Source organism: Nicotiana tabacum, chromosome 23 (genome assembly GCF_000715075.1).
Source record: "Nicotiana tabacum cultivar K326 chromosome 23, ASM71507v2, whole genome shotgun sequence".
Lineage (NCBI taxonomy): Eukaryota > Viridiplantae > Streptophyta > Magnoliopsida > Solanales > Solanaceae > Nicotiana > Nicotiana tabacum.
This window is the reverse complement of record NC_134102.1, coordinates 45,228,524-45,255,559: the sequence shown is the minus strand read 5'-3', so window position 1 is coordinate 45,255,559 and position 27,036 is coordinate 45,228,524. Positions and strand designations below refer to the sequence as shown.

The 27,036-nt window shown below is 40.7% G+C and overlaps 2 protein-coding genes across 2 annotated transcripts; one reads left to right on the top strand and one right to left on the bottom strand.

Annotated features, from left to right (window-relative positions):
- Window positions 1-3,562: 3,562 nt before the first annotated feature.
- LOC107770636 (transcription factor bHLH91-like) lies at window positions 3,563-5,972 on the bottom strand. Its single transcript, XM_016589959.2, has 4 exons — window positions 5,134-5,972; window positions 4,352-4,750; window positions 4,162-4,276; window positions 3,563-3,807 (listed from the first exon to the last, which is right to left on the bottom strand). Exons 1-4 carry the CDS (start codon window positions 5,794-5,796, stop codon window positions 3,782-3,784), a joined length of 1,203 nt encoding a protein of 400 aa, XP_016445445.1. The 5' UTR covers window positions 5,797-5,972; the 3' UTR covers window positions 3,563-3,781.
- Window positions 5,973-22,803: 16,831 nt separating this feature from the next.
- On the top strand, window positions 22,804-26,760 carry LOC107770635 (uncharacterized). Its single transcript, XM_016589958.2, has 4 exons — window positions 22,804-22,961; window positions 25,234-25,360; window positions 25,475-25,547; window positions 26,331-26,760. The coding sequence occupies exons 1-4, from the start codon at window positions 22,934-22,936 to the stop codon at window positions 26,598-26,600; spliced, it is 498 nt and encodes a 165-aa protein (XP_016445444.1). The 5' UTR covers window positions 22,804-22,933; the 3' UTR covers window positions 26,601-26,760.
- The last annotated feature ends 276 nt before the right edge of the window (window positions 26,761-27,036 follow it).

The window sequence follows — 27,036 nt, the reverse complement described above, 5'->3', positions numbered from 1 at the left end:
TTTCCACAAGTTTCTAGCAAAATCGCATTGAAAACAGGTCTTGTTCGGACCTCCGAAAAATGACTTATTACTACGTTTGATTCAGTGCTAAGGCATTAGAAATGTTTGCAATTGTAAAAAGGTGCTAAAGATAATAGACTTGAAAATTGCCAAAAGGGAAAATCATTATATATTCCGAAATATCTTTACAAAGGCTAATAAAAACGGCCTCAACAAAATATATGTACAAGATACAAAAAAAAAAAATCCTAAGACAGCTCCGCCTAGTCTTGACCGGAACCCGACTCATCACCACAACCATCGGGGCCTTCGGATTCTTCAGAGCCCTCGGAGCCCTCTTCACCTCGGGGTTTAGCTAGCCTCTTAGCCTCGACCTCGAATCTTTTTGCCTCTTCGATCTTGGAAGATAGGTAGAAGCCTCAGGCATGTATTTCTTCGAGGGTCTCCCTTCGAGATAGTCGCCTCACGTACTCAGCAGTAGTCTTTAGACGAGCCTCGGCTGCTTCAACATCAGCCTAGTATTGGGCCATCATCTCGTCAGCATCAGCCGAGGTTACTTTCAATTTGGACCTCATTATTTCGAGCTCCTTGCCAAGGGCATCCCGTTCAGTGATGGCCGAGCCCAGTTGAGCTTGGAGGTCCTCATTTTGTCGGGCCCGTGCATTGGCCTTCTCCTTTGCCGCCTGAAGCTGAACTTCCACCGAAGACAACTTGGCCTAGGTAGTCTCCTTCTTCGAGGCCAGTAGGTCCATCTTGTTTTTTCCACCCGTCGGCCATCACTTGGATCTCACCCATCTCCCTGCGGAGTTGGTCGATTTGGTTGATCTTCTGCTAGACCTGCGAAGTATTGTTGTTAGCCTCTGCGATCGGACCTTCATTTCTAACTTCGAAAACATTTACCTTTTCCACCAAGTCGGCATGCTCCTGCCTTACGACCGATGCCTCTTTCTGAGCCGCATCCAGCTTGCCCTAGAGGTTTTTGGCGACCCCCTTCTGTTGCTCGCTAAGAAGCTTTTAGATGTCCTTTTTTTGGGCAAGCTCCTTGATCTCGAGCTCGAGTTGATTGAATTCAACTCGGTATCGGAGGGAAATCTCGTGGTGAAGTATCGAGTACTGTAAAAAGGAAAAAAATGTAAGATACATAAAAAAACAGATAGCAATAGATAGATGGGAGGGAACGATGCCTTTCCCAGTTCTGCGCCTGCTGCGCCTTATTGAAAAGGCATGGCACGTTCACCGTATTTATTTTTGTCCCAGTACTCCTCGGTCACTGGGCATCGGAGGTAGCTAGCTGCCCCCACAGGAGTGGACAGAACCCGGGCATCCTCCTGGATGATTTGTATGATCGATCTCTTGCGACCAGGGGTCCACACTCAGAGCGGGGAACTGATTGACCAATTTTGGGCTCGAGCTCGGCCCGCCAGCTTCCGAGAAAGTTTCTTTTTTCGGGGCATCCAGGTCGCCCAGCTCGGAGCAGTCCTCCAAAGCGGATGAGTCCACACTGACGAAAAAAGAGTGAAGGGGATCCTCCGCACCCTGGGCCCCCCTCATTTTATTTCTCCTTTCTCAATTGAGCCTCCTCGAGCATAGACTCAGTATAGGAGGGCATCCCTGAGATCTCAATTACGTCGGGCGCTTCCTTTGGAGTAGAACTGACATCCTGGGAAGTTTCACCCCCGGATATCCACGTCGGTTTTTTGAGTATGAGGGGGGTCGATCTCATGAGTCTCCCCCTTGGATGCATCCCAGTCCCTGGGATAGGTCGTCCCGTGGGTTACAAAAATAGATTCATTCTCCGGCTCGTCCCTTAGCCAGAAGAGGGAGCCGGAGGCTGGCACCCAGGAACTGGAGCACCTTTTGGGCTTGCGGAGCATCCGCTTCTTTGGCTACTTCACCTCGGAGCCCGAGGGTTTTCTTTTTCTCTTCTTTTTCCCTCCGTGGAAGCAACGGAGGGATTAACGGACGGGGGCACATCTTCATCCCCTTCCGAAGGCCTAAGTTCGGTGGTCTTAGGAAAACCTGTAACAATAAAGAGGGAAGAGGAGTTAGTATAATGAAAGGTGAAGACATAGTGTTGGCTACTCGGAAAGAGGCCTTACCATGAGAATGGGCCTCCCATCGACCCTTCGAGAGTCCGCGCCATGTGCGCTCAAAGTACGACATCTGAGTACAGATGCGTGATCCAATCCTTTAACCGGGGGACCGCATTTGGAACCCGAGGGACAGCTGCACAGCCACAAGCACGAATGAGAAGATAGAAATCAAAGAAAAAGAATTTTTGATGTTGAAAGAGGGAGTTGCACTTACGAGATGCATTCCACTTCTCAGAGAATGGCATGTATTCTGGGGGATCAAACCCTCGATTTTCACGCGGACAAAGCATCCCTGCCAGTCCCGATCTCGGTCTTCGTCGATACTGGAGATGGGGCCTTGTTGGCCCTGCGGGTAAGCTTGATTAGTCCCCCTCGGAACATTAGGGGACTGTATAATCAAAGCAGGTGGTAGATCATGAACCGATGAGATTCGATCTTGTTCATGAAGTAGCGGAGGAGGGTCACAATCCTCCACAACGATGGGTGGATTTGCCCGAGGCACACCTCGTACCTCTTGCAAAATTCTAGAACGATCGGGTCTATCGGGCCCAGTGTGAAGGGATAAGTGTAAATACTTAAGTACCCCTCTATGTGGGTAGTGACGGCGTTCTCGGGCCCGGGGACTACTACATTCTTGCCTTCCCAATTACAGTCCTTACGAACTTTGGAAAGAACATCTTCAGTCACAGAACATATGTACCTCGAGACTCCTTCACCTCGGTCCTGTTTGCGTGAGGGCTTCTCGACTTTAAAGTCGTCCGCAATGGAGTAGCCCCCGGGAATGAACGCCGACAAGGGAGGCTCGGCGGCTAGTTCGTTAGCATCCATAACGGGGGAAGCCGTTTCGAGGGCAACCGCTTCAGTACCAGCAGCCGGTTAAGAAGATGAAGAGGCAACTTGTTAAGGAACGATTTTTGATGTTTTGGCCATTATCATCTAGGGGAGTGTTTGAAAAATTGAGGAAAAAACGCAAAGTTTTGGAAAAATGGGTTTTGGAGATGAAGAACAGACTATGAAGATTTGACGAAAATCTGGCAGAAATTTTGAGATTGCTATGGAAATGGAAGAACAAGGATGAAGATATGAAGGTTTGATGATGGCTAAAAGACTCGAAGGTAGTGATTTGGTCGAAAAGTATAAAAGGGACGAAAGGAGGAAGCTTTTATAGGGAAACAACCGATGCTTCACATTCGGAGGCAACCTGCCGGTGAGCGACACGTGTCCGAAGTCAGAACGACGCGATTGATGGGACGTTTCTTTATATGGTTACTGTATATAACTTAATTCATAATAAAATATACGTCTATATACTTTGAGTTGGATGGGGAGAGTAGTTTTCTTGTGTTTGTGTAATTTTCCAAAGATAAAGACAGACTATATGGGATAGAGTTAATTTTGTGCTCAACATGTATGAGAGAAGGAGTCTGTATTTTGTATTAGAATTTATACTAACCAATAAACTCCTCATAGAAAAAATAAAAGTCAGATATGTTGCTATGGAGATCATTCTTTTCTATGGATCGTAACGCTTTTTATCAGATACATTTAATTTATATTAAACTCATTCAGCCATTTCATCTACTCTATTGAATTCAAGAGAACCATTCCTTCTGTAGAACTTCAAGAACTCATCACCCACTGACACTAGAGGAAACGCAGTACATGTACAATTCATGTAACCTAAGGTTTCATTTGTATAGAAGCCTCTGACAATCTGCAAGATCATAAACAAGCACAAAACTTATTACACAGAAAATTATAAACCGAAACATGAGAAAATCAAGATAAACCATGCATTATGCATGAATCTTAAAGAGATTCAGAGATGAAAGTGATATAATCTTTCTTTCTTCTTTCTTTTAATTAACTTTGGTAAGATGGTATACAAATAAAAGATTTAAATCCAAGTGCTCGATGAAAGTAACATGAAATATAATGTCATATTTACTCTGCTTTACCGTTACCAAGATTCAATTCTAGTGGTTTTGAAGTGAATCATGGCTTTTGATCTTTAGGTGTACTTTGATACTGGTAAATCAAAATTTAGCCAGGGCAGAAAGAAAATTACCTTGTAAAGGAATAGAAGTGGTATTACATGGTGAAGTTTCTGTATACTGAATGTCCACAATCTCAATGAGCTTGTTTGCAATAGCAATTGCATACACAGTAGATCCTTCACAAATCTGCAAGATTTGATACAATTACATAGATATAATACCATAATATTGAAATGCAAAAAATGGAGATCAAATGACAACCTTGGAGTTAAACAAAAAGCTGTAACAATCGCCAATAAGTCCGCCAGCAACATGGTGAAGATCCAGTTGAAGGTCATCTAGGACCTTAGATACAAAGAGAAGACAATTGATTCTCTTCTGCTGGACAAGTTTGACAGTGACTTCATCGTCCACGATCCGGACATCAACTTCAGTATTGGTGGTCTTCCTCTGAAGCCACGAGCTTCTTAATGAAGATGGATCAACTTCATTCCTAAGCTTCACATCAGCACTATTCATGGGACCACTTTCTATGTTTTGCCTCTTGGTTCTGTCTCTGCAGCACATTTTCTTGTCCACCATAATTTTGAGCTCATTTACTGTCCTCTTCAGCTCATTGATGTACATAATAGCATCCCCCACAATTGATGCTCTATCATTCTTGCATTAACAAATATTTTGAACATGTCAAATTAGATGATCACTACTTTATCTAAGAAAATATTGGAACTCTGATGTTGGTAATGCGAGAAGCAATTTCATCTTTGCAAAGTATGATAAACAAAGCAAAAACGAGTCCAGGATTTCGCCACTGTGGGTTGGCACTATTAAGACAGTAACTTCAGGAAAACAAGCAACAATAACTGGATCAAGTAACAAGTATTAACTTTCAACATAGATATATATTTATAATCAAACAACAAATCAACATGTTTGACTAATATCAAACTTAAACTCACAAACAAATAAACAAGTGATCAATTTCAATGCTCAACACCAAATTCAAGAATCCAAATGATAATTCTGAAAGAATGAATGAATACCTTGCTGGGGTTGGGAACCAAACTTCTCAAAGCTTTGTACTTGTCATTCAAATGCGCTCTCTTTTGCCTATCAGTAGCAAAATGCTTGATCTCTTTATTGTCCCTATCTTTTGTCATACAACTCGTATCTGCAGAAAACTCAAAAATTCCATTCTCAAAAGGACATTTTCCGTCCCCTGCATCTTGGTATAAATCACCACTCACATGTATCTCCATACCATTAAAAAGAGAGCCAAAATTTGAGCTTCCCAAGCCATAGCCATGTGGCAAAGAGTGGACTAATTCTCTCAATAAAGGGGGATTTGGGGGAAGATTCAAAGGAAATAAAGAAGGATCATAGATTGCAGTTGAAGTTGAGGCACCATCTGCTGTATGTAAGTCCCTTGTGGAATCTGAATATTTATGAGTTGTGTTTGTGAAGGAAATTGAAGAAGTGTGTAAAGGAAACGTATCGGTATGCAATGGAGCTTGAAAGTGATGATCATCAAATTGATGATGGAACTGAGGAAAATTTATATCTCCCCAATTTGATTGATCAAAAGATGGTCCTTGATGACTACTGGATTCATGCACAAATTCTTGCGTTAAAGAGTTCGCAATTACGCTGTTGTTGGTATTATAACTATGTTGCATCTCAAGATTCACTTGCTGCTGAAGCTCCATTTCTTGCAAGATCAAAACAAGCACTTCCTATATATATATCTTTCTTTTAATATTCACCACACTATTTAAGTTTTCTGATTTTCTATACTTGTTGGTCTTTCCGCACAACTGTTAAATAAAAGTGAAATAGCACAAGGACATGAAGCTGTAAAAGAAAACTATAATCTCCAAGACAATATCACAGCTTCCAAAAATGTAACCGTAAAAATTTGTTTACCAAAAGACACACTTTACTTTTTAGTCTCACAAATTGCATGTTAAAAATCTTCTTTAATTGTTAACAACGTTGTGTAGGGGACCACTAGCCAGCTATTCTCTCCATGCAATTTGGGTAGTCTAACTAACCAAAACAGTCGTTACAGTTTTCAACTATACATTTATATATATGTGAAGCTAGTATATATTAGTTTTCAATAAAATTCAAAGACATAAAGAAAAAGGTGATATATCCTTAATTCCTTGCCGCTTATGATCATTTGCCTTTTAGCTGCAAGTTGCCAAATGAAATGCGAATGGAAATGCAAGGAATAAGTTTTGGATGCATAACTCATGTGAAAAATACTGAAAAGTACTAGTATTTGTTTCGCAGTCATACTATAACAGCAATAGCTTCAAATTAGGTGACAAGTTTGGAAGCCTAATTAACAAACTGTTTATGCAGTAGATGCTCAATAATCATTGGATGCTGAAATATCGAGCACACAATTCTTGTGACTGCAAACATTTGGAAGATGCAGTTAATCACAAATATAACACAAGGTATATTTTATGAAGAATCACCAAAACGAAATTATGTTTATCAAAGCTTACACAACCAAAGAGAGCTAATTTGTTTGACTAAATTAGACAAATCCTCTGACAGGGATTAATCTGCAAAACCTTGCATAATCGTGTTCTTGATAAACTAGCCACAACTCCAACCAAAAAAAAATTATAGGAAAAGACTTACGTGTTTCTTTTTCTTCTTCAAAGGTAAACGTTTACTCCTGAATTTGTCACATATTTTTCGTATACTTTGCGGGAATCCTATTACCCCTAAACTTTTCTGAAATGTCACATAGCATAGACTGTGTATTCACTCTCTTCGGTATACATGTACTTTGTAGGGATCCATGATAATACTGGATATGTTATTGTTTGTTAGGAAAAGACTTACATGTTTCTTTTTCTTTTTCAAAGGTAAAAGACACAAGTACTCTTGAATTTGTCTCAAATTTTTGTGTACTTTGCAAGGATCTTATTACTCCCTAAACGTTTCTGAAATGTCACGTAACATAGAGTGTGTATTCACTCTCGGATATATATATATGTACTTTGTACGGATCTTATTACCCCTTAAACTTTTCTAAAATGTGACCTAGTATAGAGGTGTATTCACTCTCTTGCATATACATGTACTTTGTAGGGATCCTATTACCCCCTAAACTTTTCTGAAATGTCACGTAGTATAAAGGTGTATTCAATCTCTCGGATATACATGTACTTTGTAGGGATCCTATCACCCCCCAAAAAAATTTAAAATTCACGCAACATATAGCTTGTATTCACTCTCTCAAAGAACATGAGAAGCAGTACAACAACAACAAACTAATGTAATCTCACAAGTGAGGTCTGGGGAAAGTACTACATACGCAGACCTAACCCCAACCTTGTGAAGGTAAAGAGGCTTTTTCCGATAGATCCTCGATTCAGGAAAAGCATAATCACGACATTATTAAAAAGAAATATATTAAAATAATAAGATGACCTAAGCAGAAGACAAGAAGCTTTAACAAGAAGCAACAACATGGAAATTAGGAAGCGGGAACAAGAACTAGTAACAATATTAACGACAACAACAAACTAATAAGATGACTGATGCAAAAGACATAACTGGTAGCAAGAGAAATCAAGATATAAGAGAGTATGAGGATAATAATGATACTATAGGTAAGAATAAGAAAAACGCTCTACCACCTACTAGCTTTCTACCCTAATTCTCGACCTCCATACTCTCTTTTCAAGGGTCATACCCTCGGTAAGCTGCAAATATGCTATGTCCTGCCTTATCACCTCTCTCCAATTCTTCTTTGGCTTACCTCTACCTCTCCTCAGACCAACTATACCAATCTCTCAAATCTTTTCACTGAGGCATCTGGACATCTCCTCTTTACATGTCCGAACCATCTCAGTCTCGCTTCTCACATCTTGTTCAACACTAGGGACGCTCATACCTTGTCCCGAATATCTTCATTCCTAATCTTTTCTCTCTTAGTATGACCACATCCATCTCAACATCCTCATTTTCGCTACTTTACACTTTTGGATATGAGAGCTCTTGACTGACTAATATTTTGCCCCATACAACATAGTCTGCCTAATCACCATTCTGTAGAATTTACCTTTAAGTCTTAGTGGCATATTCTTATCACACAAGACACCGGATGCGAGCCTCTGTTTCATTCACCTCGCTTCAATATATTGTGTGCATTATCATCAATCTCCTCATTATCTTGGATTATTGACCTAAGATACTTGAAACTTACTCTATTTGGGATGACTTGTGTATCAAGTCTCACTTCCACATCCTCTTCATGAATTATGTTATTGAACTTGAACTTCAAGTATTTGGTCTTTGTCCTGCTCAACCTGAAACCCTTAGACTCCAGGGTCTGTCTATAAAACTCTAGCCTTGTATTAATACCATCTCGAATCTCATCAACCAGTACTATGTCATCTACAAATATCATGCACCGTGGCACCTCCTTTTGGAGGTGACGCGTCAATTCATCCACCACCAAGGCAAAAACAAATGGGCTAAGATCTGATCCCTAGTGCAACCCCATCTCGACTGGGAAGTGACCCAATCTCCTCCCACTGTCCTTACCTAGGTCTTGGCTCCATTGTACATGTCTTTAATCACCCTAGTGTACACTAAATGTACACCTCTAGCCTCTAAGCATCTCCATAGAACTTCTCTTAGGACTTTGTCGTGTGCTTTTTCTAGGTTAATGAACACCATATGTATGTCACTCTTCCATTCCTTACTGTTTGTCACGACCCAAAATCCCAAGTGTCATGATGGTGTCTATAATGATACTAGGCAAGCCGATAACTCACACATGCCAACATCTTGAAATTTAAATTATACGAAAATAAGCTTAAGTAAGTAAAAGTCTCATAAAACTGAATAAAAACGTCATAGCTCAATATAGAATATCTCAAAACCCGGTTGTCACTGAGTACATGAGCATCTATACAAATATATAGTCTGATACACTATCCAAGAAAGTAGAACTGAATAAGTAACACTGAGGGATAGGGGAGGAGAGTCAAGGTTTGCGGAAGCCAAGACAGCTACCTCGATAATCTTCGAACGGCTGAAAACTCTGAAAATGAGTAACCACCATGTCCGGAAATACCTAGATCTACACACGAAGTGAAAGGTGTAGCGTGAGTACAACTAACTCAATAAGTAACAAGTCTAACCTTTGGACTGAAAGTAGTGACGAGTCCGAACAATACGGTCTAAATACATAATTAAATAGTACGGAATTTTTCAGAACATATGACAATAATATCTAAGAGAAACTCATAATCTATAGATACTGGTACATGAATGTAGACATACTTCCAAGTTTAACAATTAAACTCAGAACAGATAAAATATATCAAGTCTGAATGATACGAGGAATATGACATCTCTATATCTACATGCCAATATGCATATCGTATGTGATTCAATACAATGAAAGCCTCACGTACTCACACTCTCGGAGTACTCAACCTATTTGTCTCACTTCTCGCTCATCATACTCAATCACTCAACACTGTACAGGGCAGATCCATCCCAAATACAAATAAATCCAGGGCAGATCTAGCCCAAATCCAGATAAATCCATTGCAGATCTAGCCCAAATGCAAATAAATCCAGGGCAGATCCAGCTTAAATGCAAATGAATCAATAACAACTACGATCACTATGGGTGTGCAGACTCCGGAGGGGCAGATCCAGCCCAAGCACTATAATAAGCCAAATCCTGGCATGAATCAATAAAGTCTGTTGTGGCGTGCAACCCGATCCCATAAATGTCACTCACAATCAGGCCCTTGGCCTCACTCAGCCATCAATCTCTCCAGTTTCTCTGGCTCACAACACTCATGCTAAGCAGCCGAAATCAATGATACAAGATGTGATAATATACGGTAACAGAGACTGAAATATGATATGCAATAATGAATGCGACTAAGTGCATAACTGCAATTAAGCAAATAACTCAACAGCAAGGAACGACCACTATGGGTCCCAATAGTACCAGCACATATCCTAAATATGATCTCTAGCATAAATCACAACTCAAGTGCTCTAACACATAGAGTACAATAATAATATTCAGATAAGATAGCTACACAGTTCCATGGAATCGACTAAATCATAATTTCTACAGTACACGCCCACACGCCCGTCTCCTAGTATGTGCGTCACCTCAACACCAATCACATAACATGTAATTCGGGGTTTCATACCCTCAAAACCAAGTTTTGAAGTATTATTTACCTCCAACCATGAAATCTCTACTCCAACAAGTCCTTGCCTCGCGGAACAGCCTCCGAAAGCCTCGAATCTCAAGAAACCCCTCAAAATCCCTCTCAAAAATTACCTTAATCCGAGTTTGCAAAGTCCATAAATGATAAAACTCTTGGAACCCAACGTTTATATTCTGCCCAGTGCTTTTCGCACCTGCGACCAACTTACCCGCATCTGCGGTGATGAGAAGCGACAAATCCTTCGCTTCTGCGGTACTCCTGGCGATCCCGTGCTCGCACCTGCGGGTCCTTCTTCGTATCTACACTCTCGCAGGTGCAGAAATACCCTTGCACCTACACAACTCCCCCAGCTCACCCAAACTCGCTTTTGCGCCCCAAACGTTGCATCTGCGACCACGAAGGTGTGGAAAATAGCCTTGCACCTGCGACCGTTGCCCACTTCCTTCCAGTCCTCTTCTGCACTACCATCCATGCACCTGCGGCCTCGCACCTGCGGCCTCGCACCTGCGACCATGATCTCCGCAGGTGCGATTACACCAGTCCAGCACTCTTCAGTTATTTCTCAAGTCCAAAATTTGATCCGTTAACTCTCTGAAATCTACCCGAGGCCCCCGGGACCTCAACCAAATATACCAACACGTCCTAAAACACGATACGAAGTTAGTCGAGTCCTCAAATCACATCAAACAACAACAAAAACACGAATTGTACCCCAATTCAAGCCTAAAGAAAACTAAGAAATTCTAACTTCTATAATCGATGCCGAAATTTATTAAATCATGTCCAATTGACCTCAAATTATTTTGCACACAAGTCATAAATGACACAACGGGCCTATTCCAACTCTCGGAACCAAAATCCGAGCCCGGTAATCACAAAGTCAACTCTTAGTCAAACTTCTTAATTTCCAAAACTTCTAATTTTTCAACTTTCGTTATTTCAAGCTTAAATCAACTACGGACCTCCAAATCACTGTCCGAACATACTCCTAAGTCCAAAATCACCCAACGGAGCTATCAGAACCATCAAAACTCCATTCTGGAGCCATTTACATATAAGTCAACATCCGATCAACCTTCACAACTTAAGCTTCCAACTTTGAGACTAAGTGTCTCAACTCATTCCAAAACATCCCAGAACCGAACTAACTACCCCGGCTCACCTAACAACAATTTAGCATAAAATAAGCAGTAAATGGGGGAACAAGGCTACAACACTCAAAATGACCGGCTGAGTCATTACATTCTCCCCATTTTAAACAAATATTCGTCCTCAAACGGGTCTAGAAACATACCTGGAGTCTCAAATAGGCGTGGATATCTGCTCCGTATCTCCCGCTCGGTCTCCCAAGTAGCCTCCTCAACTGGCTGACTTCTCCACTGCACCTTCACTGAAGCTATGTTCTTTCACCTCAACTTTCGAACCTGCCATCAAAATGGCCACCGACTCCATATCATAAGTCAAATCCCCATCCAAATGAACTGTGCTGAAATCCAAAACATGAGACGGATCATCGACATACTTATGGAGCATAGAAACATGAAACACTGGATGCACACTCAACAGACTAGGCGGAAAGGCAAGCTTGTAAGCCACCTCTCTAATCCTCTAAAGCATCTCAAACGGCCCAAATACCGAGGGCTCAACTTGCCCTTCTTACCGAACCTCATAACACCCTTCATAGGTGAAACCTTGAGTAGTACCTTCTCCCCCACCATGTAAGAAGCATCTCGAACCTTCCGATCGGTATAACTCTTCTGTCTAGATTGCACCGTGCGAAGTTGATCCTGAATCAGCTTAACCTTATCCAAAGCATCCTGAAACAAGTTAGTACCCAACAGCCTAGACTCACCCGGCTCAAACCATCCTACTAGAGACCGACACCATCTCCCATACAAACCCTCATATAGACCTATCTAAATGCTCGATTGGTAGCTGTTATTGTAGGCAAAATTTGCGCGCGGAAAAAAATGATCCTAAAAACCCCCAAAATCTGTGACACACGTGCGTTAGCATATCCTCAAATATCTGAATAGTGCACTCGGACTGTCCGTCCGTCTGAGGGTGAAATGTTGTACTCAACTCAACCTGTGTGCCCAACTCTCGCTGCACTGCTCTTCAAAACTACAATGTAAAATGTGGGCCCCAATCTGAAATGATGGACACCAGCACACCGTGTAGGCGAACAATCTCGCGGATGTAGATCTCAGCCAACCGCTCTGAAGAATAAGTAGTCCCAACTGGAATGAAATATGCGGACTTGGTAAACCGATCCATAATCACCCAAATAGCATCAAACTTCCTCGAAGTCCATGGGAGCCCAACTACAAAATCCATGGTGATACGCTTCAATTTCCACTCTGGAATCTCAAGCCTCTGAAGTAATCTGCCCGGTCTCTGATGCTCATACTTCACCTGCTGACAATTTAGGCACTGAGCTACAAACCCCACCATATCCTTCTTCATCCTCCTCTACCAATAGTGCTGTCTCAAGTCCTGGTACATCTTCGCGGCACCCGGATGAATGGAATATCGCGAACATTAGGCCTCCTCAAGGATCAACTTACGTAGCCCATCTACATTAGGCACACAAATCCGACCCCGCATCCTCAACACCCCATCATCCCCAATAGTAACATCCTTGTAGCCACTGTGCTGAACCGTGTCCTTAAGAACAAGCAAATGGAGATCATCATACTAGCCCTCTTTGATACGATCATATAAGGAAGACCGAGAAACCACACAAGCTAGAACCCGACTGGGATTTGAAACATCTAATCTCATGAACTGGTTGGCCAAGGCCTAAACATCAACTTCAAGTGGTCTCTCACCAATAGGAATAAATGCAAGGCTACCCATACTCACTGCCTTTCTAATCAAGGCATCGTCCACCATATTGGCCTTCCCGGGATGATATAGAATGGTGATATCATAGTTCTTTAGCATATCAAACCATCTCCGCTGCCTCAAATTTAGATCCTTTTGTTTGAATAAGTGCTGGAGACTCCGATGATACGTACATACCATAAAGACATACCATAGAGATAATGCCTCCAAATCTTCAGTGCATGAACGATGGCTGCCAACTCCAAATCATGAATAGGGTAGTTCTTCTCATGAGGCTTCAACTGGCGCGAAGCATAAGCAATCACTCTACCCTCATGCATCAAGACACACCAAATACCAATCTGAGAAGCATCACAATACACTTAATAAGATCTAGAAGCTAAAGGAAAAACTAGAACTAGAGCTGTGGTCAAGGCAGTCTTGGGCTTTTGAAAGCTCTCCACACACTCATCCGACCATCTGAACGGAGCACCCTTCTAGGTCAATTTGGTCAAAGGCACTACAATGGACGAGAAACCCTCCACGAAGTGACGATAATAACCAGTCAAGCTAAGAAAGCTCTGAATCTCAGTAGCTGAAGACGGTCTGGGCCAACTCTTGACCACTTATATATTCTTTGGATCCACTTTAATCCTCTCACTGGACACCACATGCCCCAAGAACGCCACCGAACTAAGCCAAAACTCACACTTAGAGAACTTGGCATAAAGCTTCTCCTCCCTCAACCGTTATAGTACAATCCTCAAATACTGGGCATGCTTCTCCTGGCTACGTAAGTACACTAGGATATCAACAACGAATACTATGACTAAAGAATCGAGATAAGGCTGAAATATACTGTTCATCAGATGCATGTGATAACAACATGATAGGGGTCTAAGAATTACTAAAGAAAATCAAGAAACGTGTGGAAGCTAAAAGAAAGTAAAGAAACAAAAAAATAACAAAAAATTAAAGATAGATTGAATTCAAGAAAAAGTTTCTTGAATTCAAGAAGTCTATTCTTGAAGTTGAATCCTAACAACAATAATTAGCTAACAAAGAACTAATCGCCTTTGGTAGAAAATTAAAAACACGAGATAGATTGTGAAACCCGACCCTTTAGAATAACAAGAACAACAATAAACCTAAACTTATCACCTTTATTGAATACCTAGAAGTGATCTAAGATTTCGAAAGAGTTTAATCTTACCACCTTAAGTTGAGTCTTGAAGGTTGAAGAATAAATTCAAGAGTAGCCACACACAAGAATGCAAGAAACATCTCACAATTTTTATTGATAATAGTCCCAGTCTAAAAGCAAAGAAGATATCCCTTTATATAGAGAGGGGGTCATGAAATTCCTACCTAAAAATAAGGAAATAAAGTCCTAAACTACTTTGGACAACAAGTCCAAATACCTTAGGAAAAGAAAAAACACTAAGAAACAAAAACCAAGTCAATCTTGGAAAGTAACTCCAACAATCTTAGGAAAAGGAAAACATAACCTTAACTACCTAGGAAAGCAATAAATCTAGTACCAAAATATATGGAAATAAGTTAAAACTAATCTAGGATAGAATCTTGAAAGTCCCCAAACCAACCATGGATAGGATCTTGGAAATCTTGAAGGCAACTTGTAAGCAACTTGGCACCAACTTATACCCAACTTCTATCACGACTATTGAACCTTTCTTGGGAATCAAGTAAGTCCTTTTATGTTATAAAAACGTGGCTTCATGTAGTACTTATTGGGCCGCAAGTTTGGACATATTTTTAGGTGCCAAATAGGTCTAATAGTGGCCTGATTTGGACCTTCTTCAGAGGATGTCTCTTGGGATCTAATCCACCTCTTATTGGACATAAATTTGGACCATAAAATAATTATAACAGCTAGACAACTCATATCCTTTATCCTTGAGCTCTCATCCCAATTAACAACTTCTTTTTTTGCACTTGAAATCTAATGACCTTGTTTTGCAACTCTTTAGCTTGACATCTTGTTAAAGGCCTTCTTTGAGATTCCAAAGCTTTATTCTTGTCCTTGAATAGATTTGAGCTTCCTAGGATGCTATCATTCCCCTCTTCTTGAAAAACATTCGTCCTCGAATTTCGACCTTGCAAGAAAAATAAGTCACGCAGTAGAAAATAACATCCACTAATCTGAAAACATGGTAGGAATAAAACAAGATAGTGACCATGTGTCCACTTAACCCAATTAAGCCTAGTGGGTGTAAATACTCTTTTATAAAGCATATGGACATCATCATCCCAATGAAATTTCTTCCTACTTAGAGTTGTCCAATAAAAACCTTTCTTAGATGCACTATGTAATGAAATTTGCAATGCGATCTTGTCAATAAGGTAGTCCAAACATGTGCATGCCAAAGAAATTACAAAATATTGGTCATGCATCCATTTAACACTGTATGAACCATGGTGGAAAATACTGAAGTGGGCTGCAAGTTTGGACACATTTTTAGGTGCCAAATAGGTCCAATAGTGGCCTGATTTGGACCTTCTTCAGAGGATGTCTCTTGGGATCTAATCCACCTCTTCCTGGACATGAATTTGGACTATAAAATAATTATAACACCTAGACAACTCATATCCTTTATCCTTGAGATCTCCATCCCAATTAACAACTTTTTTATTTGCACTTGAAGTCTGATGACCTTGTTTTACAACTCTTTAGCTTGACATCTTGTTAAAGGCCTTCTTTGAGATTCCAAAGCTTCATTCTTGTCCTTGAATAGATTTGATCTTCCTAGGATGTTATCAGCATTAATACTGTTGGGGCATTGGTCAGAGCAAAAGACATCACAAGGAACTCGTAGTAACCATAACGAGTCCTGAATGCCATATTTAGAATATCTGAGTCTCGAATCTTCAACCGGTGATACCCAGATCTCAAATTGATCTTAGAGAACACCCTCACTCCCTGAAGATGGTCAAATAGATCATCAATGTGCGGAAAAGGATACTTGTTCTTGATTGTAACTTTGTTCAGCTGCCTTAGTCGATGCACATCCGTATAGTACCATCTTTCTTCTTCACAAACAGAATCGGTGTACCCCGAGGCGACACACTAGGCCTAATAAACCCCTTATCAAGAAGTTCCTGAAGCTGCTCTTTCAATTCCTTTAACTCGGTTGGTGCCATACGATACGGAGGAATAGAAATGGGCTGAGTGCTCGACACCAAGTCAATACCAAAGTCAATATCCCTATCGGGCGGCATGCCTGGTAAGTCTGCAGGAAACACACCCGGAAAGTCTTGCACTATCGGAACAGAATCAATAGTAGGAGTATCAGCACCAACATCCCTCTCAAAGGCCAAATACGACAGACACCCCTTCCCAACCATCCGTTAGGCCTTCAAATATGAAATCACCCTGCTGGGAACATAATCTAGAGAACCTCTCCACTCGATCATTGGCAACCCCGGCATCGCCAACGTCATAGTCTTAGCGTGACAATCAAGAATAGCATGACAAAGAGACAAATAGCCCATACCCAAAATCACGTCAAAATCAACCATACTAAGTAATAAGAGATCAACTCTGGTCTCTAGTCTCTAATCCCCCAATAGTCACTACACACGACCGATATACACGATCCACAATAATAGTATCGCTTACTGCCTAGATACATGAACAAATGAAACTAAGGACTCACGGGGCATATCCAGATAACGAGCAAAATATGATGATACATACGAATTAGTGGAACTAGGGTCAAATAATATAGAAGCATCCATGTGGCATACTGAGACAATACCTGTGATCAATGTGTCTGAAGCAACGACATCTGGCCTGGAAGGAATATCATAGAATCAAGCCTGACCGCCACCTGATCAGCCTCCCCCTCTAGGGCGACCTCTGGCTGCTTGAGCCCCATCCTGAGCTGGCTAAGCGGGTGGTGAAGTAACTGGTACAAAAGTCGCAGCCTGACTCCTCTGCTGAACTAGGCCTCCCGAAAGGCGAGGACAAATCTTCTTCACATGACCCAACTCTCCACACTCAAAACATCCCCTCTCAAAAAATGGTGGCAAATACTGAAGTGGGCCCCGAGAACCAGAATAACTACCAGAGGAACCTGGTGCGGATGAACCCTGAACTGAAGGTGCAAGAGATGAACTCTGAGTTGAGAGGGCACTGAGAGATGACTGACCCGGTCAAGCACTGTATGAACCATGGCTAGCTAATGTGCCACGATGAACTGGACAAGCCATTTGATCGGGCCTATAAGGACGACCCCTGCTGTGGTGGAACTGGCCCCAAAGGGAACACCACTGAAACAACCCAAACCACGAGGCCTCTTGGCCTCCCTCTCCTCACGCTCCTGACTACAAACCAACTCTAGCCGCCAAGCAATATCAACCACCTCATCGAAATAACACATGATACACTCTCCCGAGTCATAACAAAACACAATTGATAGGTAAGGCCATCAATGAACCTCCTAATCATCTCCCTCTCCGTGGGAACCAACCAAGCTGCATGACGAGCCAACTCTGAAAATCTCATCTCATACTGGGTCACAGACATGCCGTCCGGATGTAGCTGCTCGAACTGCCTACGCAGATCCTCCATGTGGGTCTGTGGCACAACCTTTTCCAAGAAGAGAATAGAGAACTCACTCCATGAAAGTGGTGCTGCACCGACTGGCCTGCTCCTCTCATAGGTCTCCCACCATCTGAAAGTTTCCCCGGTCAACTGAGAGGTAGTAAATGAGACCCCACTGGTCTCCAGAATACCCACCGTGCAACGAATCCGCTGGCACCTATCCAAGAAGTCCTGGGCATCCTCTGACTTAGCCCCACTAAATGATGGAGGCTGGAGCCTCCCAAATCTCTTGTCTCTTCTGCTCCTCATTACTCATAACCGGACCCACCTGGCCCTAGGAAACTGCAACCGGCTGGGCTGGTAGTACCCCCCAGTGTCTGAAGTCCCTGCACTACCTGCTCTAGAGTACGGTCGGTGGGAGTCTGAGTACCTCTCCCGGCCTAGAAGTGGCTGGCGCAGACTAAACAGAAACCGCCTGAGCAAGGCTAGTGCAAACAGTCAATATCTAAGCCAAAGCCTCTTGAAGTCCTGGAATCACAATGGGCACAGTTGGTGCCTGAGCTGGCTCCACTGGATCAACCACATCTGGAACCTGCTCCTGAGCTGGAGCAATAGGTGGATCTGCAGGTGCTGCTCTAGCTGCTATACGAGCTGCACCTCGGCCTCTACCATGGCCTCGACCTTTCGTGGCCTTAGCTGGTGGTACGGGTGGCCGTTCGCCTGATCTTGGAGCACGTGTTCTCACTATCTGTGAGAGAATAGAATAACAAAATTTTAGTTCCTGGAATCAACAAATTCTCACGACAAGAATACAAGAATGTGAAGTTTTCTTAAGGGTTCGGTAGCCTCTCGCATCTTGTTTACTACTAGGGACACTCCTACCTTGTCCCGAATATCTTTATTCCTAATCTTTTCCCTCCTAGTATGACCACACATCCATCTCAGTATCCTAATTTTTGCTACTTTACACTTCTGGACATGAGAGCTCTTGACTGACTAATACTTTGACCCATACAACATAGTCTGCCTAATCACCACTCTATAGAATTTACCTTTAAGTCTTGGTGGCATATTCTTATCACACAAGACATCAGATGCGAGCCTTTGTTTCATTCACCTCGCTTTAATATATTGTGTGCATTATCATCAATCTCGTCATTATCTTGGATTATTGACCTAAGATACTTGAAACTTACTCTATTTGGGATGACTTGTGTATCAAGTCTCATTTCCACATCCTCTTCATGAATTACGTTACTGAACTTGAACTTCAAGTATTCGGTCTTTGTCCTGCTCAACCTGAAATCCTTAGACTCCAAGGTCTGTCTATAAATCTCGAGCCTTGTATTAATACCATCTCGCATCTGGTCAACGAGTACTTTGTCATCTGCAAAAAGAATGCACCATGGCACCTCCCCTTGAATGTGACACGTCAATTCATCCATCAACAAGGCAAAGAAAAATGGGCTATGAGTTGATCCCTAGTGCAACCCCATCTCGACTAGGAAGTGACCCAATCTCCTCCCACTGTCCTTACCCGGGTCTTGGCTCCATTGTACATGTCCTTAATCACCTTAGTGTACACTACATGTACACCTTTAGCCTCTAAGCATCTCCATAGAACTTCTCTTAGGACTTTGTCGTATGCTTTTTCTAGGTCAATGAACACCACATGTATGTCACTCTTCCTTTCCTTACTGCTTGTCACGACCCAAAATCCCAAGTGCCGTGATGGCGCCTATCATGATACTACGCAAGCCCAAAACTCACACATACCAACATCTTGAAATTTAAATTATACGAAAATAAGCTTAAGTAAGTAAAAGTCTCATAAAACTGAATGGAAACTTCACAACTCAATACAGAATATCCCAAAACTCGGGTGTCACTAGTACATGAGCATTTATACAAATACATAGTCTGATACACTGTCTAAGAAAGTAGAACTAAATAAGTAAAATTGAGGGTTATGGGAGGAGAGTCAAGGTTTGCGGACGCCAAGGCAGCTACCTCGATAATCTCCGAACGGTTGAAACTCTGAGAATCAGCAGCCACCGTGTCCGAAAATACCTGGATCTACACACAAAGTGCAGGATATAGCATGAGTACAACCAACTCAATAAGTAACAAGTCTAACCTTCGGACTGAAAGCAGTGACGAGTCCGAACAATACGGTCCAAATACATAATTAAACAATACGGAATTTTTCAGAACATATGATAGTAATATCTTAGAGAAACTCATAATCTATAGATACCGGTACAGGAATGTAGACATGCTTCCAGGTTTAACAATTAAACTCGGAACAGATAAAATATGTCAAGTATGAATGATATGAGGAATATGACATCTCTATATTTACATGCCAATAAGCATATCATATATGATGCAACACAATGAAAGCCTCACGTACTCACACTTCCGGAGTACTCAACCTATCTCTCTCAATTCTCGCTCATCACATTCAATCACTCAACACTGTACAGGGCGGATCCAACCCAAATGCAAATAAATCCAGGGCAGATCCAGCCCAAATGTAAATAAATTCAAGGCAGTTCCAGCTCAAATACAAATGAATCAATAGCAAATGCACTCACTGTGGGTGTGCAAACTTCGGAATGGCATATCCAGCCCAAGCGCTATAATAAGTCAAATCCTGGCATGAATCAATATAGCATGCTGCGGCATGCGGCCTGATCCCATAAATGTCACTCACAAACAGGCCCTTGGCCTCACTCAGTTATCAATCTCTACAGTCTCTCGGGCTCATAACACTCATGCTAAGCAGCCAAAACAATGATGCAAGATGTGACAATATACTGTAATAAAGATTAAGATATGATATGCAATGATGAATGCGACTGAGTACATAACTGCAATTAAGCAAATAACTCAACAGCAAGGAATGACTACTGTGGGTCCCAATAGTACCGGCACATAGCCTAAGCATGATCTCTAGCATAAATCACAGCTCAAGTGCTCTAACACATAGAGTACAATAATAATATTCATATAAGATAGCTACACATATCCATGGAATCGACTAAATCACAATTGCTACGGTGCACGCCCACACGCTTGTCACCTAGCATGTGCGTCACCTCAATATCAATCACATAATACGTAATTCGGGGTTTCATACACTCAAAACCAAGTTTTGAAGTGTTACCTATCTCAAACTCTGCAAATTGCTACTCCAACAAGCCCTTGCCTCGCGAAACGGCCTCTGAATGCCTCGAATCTCAAGAAAACCCTCGAAATCCCTCTCAAAAATCGCCTTAACTCGAGTTTGCAAAGTCTGTAAATGATAAAACCTTCAGAACCCAACGTTTATATTCTGCCCAGTGCTTTTCGCACCTGCGACCAACTTACTCGCATCTGCGGTGATGAGAAACGACAAATCCTCTGCTTCTGCGGTTCTCCCGGTGACTCCTGCGCTTGCACATGCGCACCTTTCTTCGCATATGCGCTCTCACAAGTGCGGAAATACCCTCTCACCTGCGCAACTCCCCTAGCTTACCCAAATCCGCTTCTATGCCCAAAACGCCGTATCTGCGTCCACACAAGTGCGAAAAATAACCTCGCACCTGCGACCACTGCCCACTTCCTTCCAGGGTGCACCTACGACCATGAACTCCGCAGGTGCGATTATGCTAGTCCAGCACTCTTCAGCTATTTCTCAAGTCCAAATTTTAATCCGTTAACCCTCTGAAATCCATCCGAGACCCCCGGGACCTCAACCAAATATACCAACATGTCTAAAACACGATACGAAATTAGTCGAGTCCTCAAATCACATCAAACAACATCAAAAATACGAATCGCATCCCAATTAAAGCCTAATGAAAACTAAAAAATTCCAACTTCTACAATCGATGCCGAAACCTATCAAATCACGTCTGATTGACCTCAAATTTTGCACACAAGTCATAAATGACACAACAGACCTATTTCAACTCCTGAAACCAAAATTCGAGCCTGGTAACCACAAAGGCAAATCTCGGTCAAACTTCTCAATTTTCAAAACTTCGAATTTTCCAACTTTTGCCATTTTAAGCATAAATCAACTACGAACCTCCAAATCACTATCCGTACACACTCATAAGTCCAAAATTACCCACCAGAGCTAATGGAACCATCAAAGTCCATTCCGGAGCCATTTACACATAAGTCAATATCCGGCCAACCTTTTCAACTTAAGCTTCTAACCTTGAGACTAAGTGTCTCAACTCATTCCGAAATATCCCCTGAACCGAACCAACTACTCGGGCAAGTCACCTAACAAAACTTTAGCATAAAATAAGCAGTAAATGGAGGAACGGGGCTACAACACTCAAAACGACCGGCCGAATCATTACACTGCTCTACTAATCTCCTTATAAAGTGAATGACTTCCGTAGTCGATCGTCTCGATAATGTATCCGAACTGGTTCTCAAAAATAGATACACCTTTCCTCACCCTCATCTTTAGTAGCCTCTTCCAAATTTTCATAGTATAGCTTAACAGCTTAATACCCATATAATTGTTGCAATTTTGAATATCGCCTTTGTTCTTGTATAATGGACCATCGTACTCCGTCTTCATTCTTCGGGCATCTTCGTCGTCCTAAAAATGACATTAAATAACCTAGTAAGACACTCCAAATTTTCCCTACCCATGGTTTTCCAGAATTCAACTGGGATCTCGTCCGACTCGAATGCTCTTCTCCTGCTCATCTTACGTATAGCTCTTTCAACCTCCTCGAATACAACCAGCTGTCCTAACCCAAATGCTGTTAGCCTCACCGCTACTCCCCTAGACCCCATCTCCAACAACTTCTCTCCCATTTCAGGAGCTCTAGCCGTAGTCAAGCCCCCCATTTGATCCTTGGTCTGTCGTACAAGTCCTCGTAATCTCTAAATTCATCGCCAAGAGCATATATTGGGGTGATAAGATTCTCACTTGGGATAACCTTACCTCTAACATTTCAATCTAAAATGGTTAAATGGGGAAAAACGTAACCATTGATTAAAGAGTTAGAATTATTAAAGTGAATGACCCAAAATTTCGACTACTACAAATAATTACTTATTTTATTTCAAATCACCAATGATATCTAACAAAAGATCTCACGTGATGCGGATCTGGGATTCTGGAGTATCTATTCCCTGTGCAAGTTGACCAAAATCACACTACTGTTGCAAGCTTCCATTAGTCTTCTTCAAAAGTTCAAACCCATGGGACAGATTCTTCAAAAATTCCAAGGTAACCATCTCAACTTCAATTTTCTTAACATGAAATATTCATCTATATTCATGTTTCTTTGGATCCATTTCTTGGTTTGGTTATTACTCCCTTCTAACAGTGACTAGATGGGGGATTATATTAGAGAATTTGTTGTGTAATTAATTCAAGCTGCAAAAGTTTGGTGATATAAAGGGTAAAAGGTTGATGTCTTAAAGATTAATCTAGGTTGTATTGGAGAGTACTTTTTTACTGATCCAATACTTTTAACCTGCTAAAACATCAAAAAACAGGTTTTTCTTGATTTCCAGCCAACTAGGCTAATTGCTTCTAGTTTTTAGGATTTCTCAATTGTTGCGGAATATGATGAAGTCAACAGGTTGAGTTTACTGTGCGGTTGGAAAGCGTTGACTTTTTTTACTTTGAATCGGAAATTCAATAGTACTATTAATTATTGGATTTAAGCTACATACTGACAATGCAAAGATTTTATAACTTATTATAGTCCACCATTTATATGAAATTACCAATTAATGCTATAGATATTTACTTGTAATTACTTTGTGAAGATTCAATATATAGACGATACATATATTAGACCTTTGAGAAGGATATGTAAATGGCTTTGGGAAACAATAGTAGCTATGATAGTTTCTTATGTAATTTCTGAGTCAGACTCTTTTCTTTTTTTAAAGGATTTCGGAGTGCCACTATTCTAATCTCGGAAAGTAATTTTCCTCATTTTTATATGTTATGTGGACTACGTTAAGAATCAAAGATATCCTGTCCTGGAGCATTATAGAACTTTATCGTAATTTATGATATCAAATTATCAATCTAGAAAGTTTCAAGCTACTACTATATTCACTTCTAGTCGAATTTGTGATCTTATCATTTCATGAGCAACTTATTCTGGAAAAGTATATTTTACCCTTTTCAGTTGTCTTTAACAGTCATTATACATCTTTTACGAATGTGGTCATTCTCTCCTTTTACTTTATGTTTTGAATAGTTATGTGATTGCTTTTCTTCAGTAGTTAGCCATGTGCATGCACTTGCTGTTAAAAGTAAAATTACTTATTTTAAACTTTAATCCACTCAACCAGTTGTTTATTAATCAAAAGGGATTACAATGGAGGGGAACATAAAACCTAACCCCCAATACAAAAATGAAAAAACAAACAAGGAAGAAGGCTTCAGCTATGTTGTTAGTTCAGTAGTCATAGAAACTGAAAAGGCCATGAGATCATGTTGCCTAAGTGATTCCTTAGAAATACTCCAGCACCTCTTTTGTGATCATTAGTCATAGAACTGCCATCGCTTTACATAATTTATTTGTCAGCCTTCTCAAATAGGTCCTTCCAACTCGTGTTCGAGTTGACTTAAGGGAATGGTGATCTTCAGATTAAAAACAATGTCACAGATAGCTTTCCAAATAGATATTTAGAGGCATCTACTTTTCCAGATAATAAATGAAGGAAGAATCTTCAAAAGAGAGTCTTTTAAGTGATTTCCAGCTTGATACCATTGTCCTGGTAAAGTAAGACTGTATTCTGGTAGCTCAAAAAAGCTCAGGGTATGCGCTTTGCCTCACTTAGGCTGCGTTTCAGTGTAGGCAAGGCATTGGGGTGTGCGCCTCAGTGCCTATAAGGTCTATTTTGAATAAATAAAGCGGTACAAAACAATAAATATGATTGGCAAAAAGCTATATTAATCGTTGAGGAAATCATTATGAATGAAATTGTCACTGCTTTCTTGCATTACATATATATTTTTATTTTTTTCTTCGTTGCGCCTTTTTTAACTAAAGCCCACACTTTATTTGCGCTTTATGCTTAAAGCTCCGATAGACTTGACCGCTTTTTAAAGCTTTTCGCCTTTGACAACATTGATTTCCAGTTTGAATACCATTGCCCTGTTAAAGTAAGACCATATTCTGGTAGCATACTAGCTTTCCATGAAAACATGCTTTGTAGTCTCAATCTTGGCAGCAGAGCAACAAGTGCATTTGGACACAATGTTTTGTCTAAATCTAGAATAATATCATCAAGTGGAATTTTATTTTGAATACTCTCCAATTTAGGAAAGAGGCCTTAAAAGATACTCCCCTTGTGCCATATATTAGAGAATTTATCAGCAATGTGACGAACGGAGATAAATAAATTATCCAGTAACTCATGTGCAGCGCTAAATAGACCTATATCAGCAACCGATTCTGCAGTTAGGCTGGTCATATTGGCATGGAGCTTACCTAACTATGTTAAGACAATGCAAACCTATTTACCTCATGCAGGTAAGCAGTGGAGAGAGACAAAAATACGAAAAATAACAGACAAGGTCTTTGACCATTTCAAAAATGAATCAGGAAGAGCAAATCTGAAGTTTGAAGACCTCTATATTGCTGTATTACTTGTCTACAAGTAAGATTGCTCTGTTCCTCACTTACCTTCTACAGAACATTATAGAGGTTTGTTAATTGTTTATAACTTGGAAGGTGCTACACTTGATTTTTTTAATCACTTATGTTATTTCAGTGATATTAATAAACGTTTGCCCGGACCTCATTTTGATCCTCCTACAAAAGATGAAGTTAGAGCCCTGATGCAGGTATGTCTCAGTCAGCTGATAGACCAGTCTTCTACTTCTGATGTTCAGTTAGGTCGATTTGATTGTGATGTGCCTAAACTATTCTAATCACACTTTGAAGTATTGCCGTAATGATGGATATTAGTTCTAAAAAGGGTTCATTCAACATTCCATCTTAGAAAAATAGTACTTATTTACTTTGAGCCTTTATAAAACATCGTTTAGCTTTATTAAATTTCAAATGTAAATTTTGGAAGAGAAAGATATCCCAATAAAAATTGATTCAACTCCTATATTGATGAGAGATGGGATTGTACTTTAAAGTAACTGATAATCCATTTTTTTTCTTCTCCAGATTTGATGTTAATACTTAAATCATTCTAAATGCTTGTAAAATAATTGATTTTTTCCGGACCCTGGGTATTCAGCACAACACTCTAAACATTGCCAAGTATTTATCGTTGGTTCTAAGTTTTATCGTGTATTATAAAGCTAATATGGAATGCAAGCATGTGTATATGCTTTTTTGGAAACTTTACTTCTTCCTGCTTCCTTCAAAGTTGTTTGGAAAAAGGGTAAGGAAGAAAATTTTGCTTTCTTGTTTTGGTTGTTAAAAGAAAGAGGAAGGAAAGTTATTTCATGCAGATCCCTTGAGATAAAGTTGTATGACAAATCCCAGTTTCCCTTCCCTTTTCCTTCCTATTTCCCAAAGAAAATGTGATTTAGGTGGTTGTCCTGATCTATTGATTCGATTATAGTCTTAACAAAGTCTTAACAGTAGTGTTTCATACTTGTCATTCACAGGAGTGCGATATCAACCTTGATGGAGAACTGGACCGAGAAGAATTTGTCAAATTTATTAGAAAATTAACAAAGGATACTTTTAAATTGGTGAGTCAGGGACTAATCATTGCGTTGGCAGTAGCACCAACTGTCGCTCTGCTAACGAAGAGGTCAACGGAGGGAGTCCCTGGTGTTGGAAAGGTGGTTCAGAAGATGCCCACTTCTCTTTATGCTTCTCTTGTGACTCTTACAGTTGTGTTGTGTCAGCAAGCTGCTGAGGCAAAGGAATGAAGAATTGTCACACATGTAACATACTTCTTTCTATACATGCCAGTAAGCTTTGATTAAGTTAACTCATTAGTATATTGTCGGACATATCTTCAATAATTCTCAAAAGTGACTATTCAAAGGTGATAATGATATAAATACCTTTGCCCTGTGTGAGTGAAAACTTGTGTGTTATGCAGTTCCAAATGGTACTATAGCGCACGCACATCCATTTCCAACCAGAGCAGTTTCAAGTCTACATTTACTCAGAGAAAATGTGGAATATATAATTCAAAATTTCCCATCAGAAACTTGGTCATTGTGTCTGACCCTCTTCATCAAGTGCATATCTATCCCAGCAGTAAATGTAGACTTAAAATTTTCGTTGTAGGAGATCTCACCAACCCGTCATTGCTGTTTTCTTGTTTTCTTCCCTTTTTTTAACTAACTTTTTTTTTTG